The 5,745-nt window shown below is 34.3% G+C and overlaps 1 protein-coding gene across 1 annotated transcript in view; it reads right to left on the bottom strand.

The window, feature by feature from the left end:
- LOC111370434 (copper-transporting ATPase RAN1) overlaps positions 1-3,939 on the bottom strand; it is an 8,299-nt gene extending 4,360 nt beyond the window's left edge. Inside the window, exons 1-4 of the mRNA XM_022992135.1 lie at positions 3,441-3,939; positions 1,657-2,271; positions 875-1,304; positions 320-645 (exon numbers count right to left, since the gene is read on the bottom strand). Of these exons, the coding sequence (XP_022847903.1) occupies positions 320-645; positions 875-1,304; positions 1,657-2,271; positions 3,441-3,710 (1,641 nt within the window). The 5' untranslated portion in view covers positions 3,711-3,939. The remainder of the gene's footprint in view (positions 1-319; positions 646-874; positions 1,305-1,656; positions 2,272-3,440) is intronic.
- Between the last annotated feature and the right edge of the window lie 1,806 nt (positions 3,940-5,745).

The following is a 5,745-nucleotide window of genomic DNA, read 5'->3' as shown; positions in this document are numbered from 1 at the left end:
TATATATATATATAGAGAGAGAGAGAGAGAGTCCAAAATACATCGTAATTCTCTCTTCAACATAGTGCAATTTTGACAGTGATGAGTGGTGCAATAGCTCTCACACTGAGAGTGAAGCACGTTACATCCAGTGTTATTCTTGCATTCTTTTTCTTATTTGGCATAATTAATAGCTCTTGGTAATATGGGTTATTCGTTTAATCCATAACAGTGTCTTCAACAAGACAGCACAGAGGCCAGTAGACAATTTTCTTTTTGCTTGTTAAAAGTAACAGAAGTACGAAGAATATCATGATAAAGCAAAGAAAGTTATACTCACAAAGTCGGCAAACTTCTGAATGGGCGCTTTTGACATCTGCGCAGTCTCAACCAGAGAAATAATTTGGCTCAAAACTGTATTGGATCCTACCTTATTGGCCTGTATATGAAGCGAACCATGCAAGTTTATTGTACCCCCAATAACCGATGAAGTGACCTCTTTCAGAACAGGATCAGATTCACCAGTAACCATACTCTCATTTACATAACTTGAACCCCAAACAACCAAACCATCAGCAGGAATCTTTGAACCAGGAAGTACTTTTAATATGTCGCCAGGCTGAATTAGCAAGGCGTCAATTTCTCTTTCTCCTAGAATTTTTCCACCTGCAATGTAGAAAATACTCATTCAGTACAAGTTTCAAGTCAACAATATCCATCTATTCCAATTTCTAAAAATTATCATATTATCTTGTACTTCAACTTGTAAATGACATGACATCAAATAAATTACAAAATCGGGTCATAGCTTCAAATGAAATATAACTATGTCATAGCCTCAAATGAAATATAACTTTTCCCATGCATACCAAATCCCAACGAGGAAAAAAAATACCTTCGTCTTTGACAAGCAATACAGCAGTGGCAGGTGCGAGTTCCACAAGCTTTTTGATAGCATCCGATGTTTTTCCCTTTGCAAGACTTTCCAAGTATTTACCAAAAAGTACAAATGTTATTAGCATTGCACTTGTTTCAAAGTATGTGGGAGACCAGAACCCTGTGATTGCACCATATAATAACGCATACACAGAGTAGAAGTATGAAGCTGAAGTTCCCAATGCAACCAAAACATCCATGTTTGTTGAACCATTCCGAAGTGCTCTGCTAGCTGCAACATAGAAACGCTTACCAATAACAAATTGAACGATAGTCACCAAAGCCCACTTCAGCCAATCCCCCATTTGAAAAGGACCACATCGCCGAATTAGTAAAGAATATATGAAAGGGATGTGAGGACAGACGACTCGCATGAAAATGACAGGAACCTGGTGCAAATTGACTAGGATTTAAAAGAAGAGTGGTAGAAAAAAGTAAAATAAATAAGAATTATTCATATCATAATATTATTCTCATTAGCATGGTTTGGCGATAGTGTCATCATAACATCATTTTTTTCAGGGTTACTCTTAGAAGAACATAAACTAGGCAACTCTATTTGTTTAAAGGTAGTGGGAAAAAACAGTAAATTAAATCAGGGTATCGGTTAGCATCCACAACCTGCTAATGCATTATTAAGAAACAATGCATAACATAACTTTCCAAGAAAATAACTTGGGAAACAGACCTAACGAGCATGAAGTCGATTAAGGATGCATCAATAAAAATGGAATCACTCACGCTAAGAAACAAGCACGCAGTAAATAGCCGAAACATCTTTGATGATTCTTCTAGATCTTTAGAAACCATTCTTGTATAAGGATTCTTGACAAGTAACTTGAATTTTCCATAGCTTCCTCTTTCAATCTCATCAATTAAAGATCTAGAATTGAGAAACGCTGGATCAAAATGAACTTCTAACTCTTTTGAAGTTCGCTCGAAATGAAATTGTCTCACGCCCTTTAAGTTGCAAAGAATGCCTTCTAACAGCTGTAAATCCGTTGCACTTGATACTCCATTAACCCCTAATACAGCTTTATCCTGCCCAGTACTCTGTATAAAGGAAGCTTCAAAGCCAGCATCTTCGATTGCACTGACTATACCTTCCTTACTTATAGCAATGGGGTCATATTCAACCTCCCCAAATGAAGTAGCCAAAGCAACTACAGCCTTCTTCACACCTGGAAGAGCTCTCAGAATTCCTTCTACAGAATTTACACAAGCTGCACAAGTCATTCCTCCTACTGTAAACTGTCCTACTAATGTTCCATCTGGTTTAGTGCAAGACGTACGCGGTTCAGACAGAATCTCAGCATCGAACCCTGCATTTTCTATTGCATTTGTAATGTCTTCATCCTGATCAGAATGTGGGAAAACTAATAGTCATTCAAAAAAAAAGAAAGAAAAAAGAGCATGCTAAAGAGGCAAGGAAACTATCCTCAGAATGACGATGGAGGAATAGCACGATTTAACGAAAACTTCATTTAAGATTCATGTATTACCCAATGTCTACTCCTATAAGCTAAAAGATGCCATGTCAAGACTGCTTTATTTAAAATTACACAGTGATGCAAAGGAACAACATAAAAGAAAGAGAGACAGACAATACTTATGAGATAGTCTATTTCAGTTGGCTTGGACCAGACAAATCTTTGTATATATTGCTGTATCATATGCATATGCGTCTAGCTCCAAGTAGTGGTAACCATACAAATTGTTTTTCTACCACTGCTTGTATATCTAACATAAACCTGAGAAAATTCAGTCATTTACCAAATGGCAGAAAATCAAGGTGAACAAACCACTGATGGTTTTCAGGGAAGACTACAAGGTTTATTGCCTTACTCCACCTACTGCATTTCATTTATTATGCGTAAGTTGCAATGAGTAGTCCAATCAGAGAAAATTGAAGCAGCTCTACGAAAATCATTTCCAGAAGAAAAAATATATATATATATTTTTTAGTGTTTCCTGATTTGTTCAAAAAGAATTACTCTGCTCAAAAGCCAGGAAATAACAACCTAAAACACAGCATGAACAAATTTTGCTCGCCTCAACTTTGGAAGCTCAGGATTAAACAACAATTGTGTCAGATTTACAAAACTATACTTTTCATTGTTAGTGGTGAGTTCCTATCGATAAACCCAGTTCTGTAACCATACATTTACAACTATTTTCCTGAATCTTGTGACATAATAACACCACAAATTCAGGCTCTAGAATCCGGCTTGGGCACATCAAAAAAGGAATCCAGCTTCAAAACATCAATAAAGGAAAAAGAACATATAAACTCTGAACCATAAATATTTACCATAAAACAAAAAAACCATGATACAGAATCACAAATAGAAATCCTAAATAAAAAGTGTTTAAAAAAAGTTCAAATCACTGTCACCAACATAGAACCCACTAAAATTAAAATTATCACTAACCCATTATTTCATTCACTCTTAATGTAGTTCAAAAAATTATTAATAAAATTACATAATGATATTAACAAATCAGGGAAGACGAATTGACCAGACCTTGACTAAGGCAGGATCAAAAGTAACATCAGCCCTGTTCTGTAGCAAGGCAACGGAGGCTTTCACGACGCCGTTTATGCTCATGAGAGCTGATTCCACGGAATTTGAGCAGGCTGCACATGTCATACCTGTAACACTCACCTGAATTCTCCTGAAATTCCCCGATATTTGCTCAAAATTCTCCTCATCGAAAGAGCCCAGTAACCTCTCTTCTTCGCCGGTGTCCATCGCCACCGACGAACCCTTCGCCGTCAGTTGCAGGTTCCTCATACTCAGCGTCTCCCTAAATCCCTACTCTGCTGCCCGATCAATATACCAATGTAATGATAAATTGAAACGTGTTCGTGTTATATTCTATGCACTAACGATATTTTGGTCACGGGCGATGAGAATTTGAAGGTTGAACACAAAAGGGGAATGGGGGACAGGTGGGAGGATGAAATTTGCTCTGTAAAAAATTTGTAATGTGTATTGTAATTGTACTGCGTTGAATTGGCAGGAATGAGACAAAAAATGTAATAATATACAAATATTTTAGAGGGAGAATTTGATTAAGGTTTTAAGAATATCTATCGGAGATAATGATTTTATTTTATTTTTTAATTAAAAATAATAATAAATCTACACAACCTTATTCGTTTGTAATCAAAGGAAAAATTTAAGGTTCGAATCCCGCACATTTTTGTAGTGTGATTTCAGATCTTTAACGTTTAAGATTGAAGTTTTAAATCCTCACCTTATATAAATATGCGAATTTTACAAATAAGTAACAAAAATTGTTAATATGAATGTTAAAATTGTACTCGACATTCTCATGATATAAAATTGAATATTAAGTCCCGTTTGGGAGTGATTTTTTAACCCAAAATTTTTTTGATCGTTATTTCACTATTTTAGTCGTAATTTTTGACTTATTCTCTCACATGTGGCCCTCATTTTTTTCTTACAGTCAAAAAATCAATTCTCAAAATCACTATCGAGCAGGTCCTAAGTGATCTGACAATTTTGTAATTCAATTTCAAGTCACGTGAAATTTCAGTTTCCAAGTTGACAATTTCTATTGCTGTTGGATCTAAGGCTATGTTTGATAGCCAAAGGTTTTCCATAGGCCTTGGAAAATCAAGTTTATTTTCCAATTTTTGTAGTGTTTGATAGGATTATTTTTTCATGAAAAACATTTTGCAACTTTGAGTGTCACCTAGACATTTTCCATGGAATTGAGGAAAATGTGGTTAGAATTCATTTTCCCAGTTACTATAGCGATTTTTTTTTTTGGATAATGAAAACAAATTCTAAGAATTATTTTAAAAAATATATATATATTTCCTTTTAATTGACAATTTTATTGTAAAACAAAACTAAACGTATACCAAAAGATAGATGATTTTCTTTGGTTTTTTTGGGTAATGGAAACAAATTCTATCCCCAATATCAGTAAATTTTTTTCCTTTAATTGACAATTTTTATGTAAAACAAAGTCCAACGAACACCAAAAAAAACCTTTATTTCTATATTTTTCACGTAAAAAATTATAACAATCAAACATAATAAATTGACAATTCTCAGAAAAATAATTTTTAGGCAATTCAATTTTCTGAAATTCGTTTTCTTTCCACCCAAGTTTCATCTTTACAATCTCTTTACAATCAAACGGACCCTAAATTCACATATGAAAATATGCTAACAATAAAACCTTGAACGTTAAAGTCAAAATCATAATGCTTAAAAAGTTAAGGAAACCAACCTGAATTTTCACTAAAATAATAATGTTTTGCGTTGATTGAAGCTATTTTGAAGCAATGAGTGAGTTAGAATTTATTATTTTGTTAAAAGGAATTAATAGAATCGAGTGGTGACTTGGGGGAAGTGTTCAAGTCTATGCATTAATTTCTTCTTTTAACTCTGATTACTTTTGATCAATAATTGAACTGAGAAAATATTGGTCGACATTTTTTTAGCATATGTTGAATTAAAATCGCTTTCGTTTGATGTCTTTTAAAGTAAATTTTTCTACGAAGAAATTAAGAGTGAAAATGATTCCTAGAGTCTGTTTGGACCCGATTTTTTCATTCAAAATAATTGATTTTTTTATCGTTATTTTACTATTTCAGTCGTCATATTTGACTTTTTCTCTCACAGATGGACCCCACTTTTCTCCTAACGGTCAAAAAATCAATTCTCAAAATCACTTCCAAACAGGCTCCTAATAAATGTATTGTTCAAGGTCCGAAGCCCTTGTATTCTTGGAACTCAACTATTACGTACAACAACACCCTGCTTTGCCTTTTACCCCCCCCCCCCCCCC

This window comes from Olea europaea, chromosome 21, assembly GCF_002742605.1.
Source record: "Olea europaea var. sylvestris chromosome 21, O_europaea_v1, whole genome shotgun sequence".
Lineage (NCBI taxonomy): Eukaryota > Viridiplantae > Streptophyta > Magnoliopsida > Lamiales > Oleaceae > Olea > Olea europaea.
This window is presented reverse-complemented; position numbering and strand designations above follow the sequence as displayed.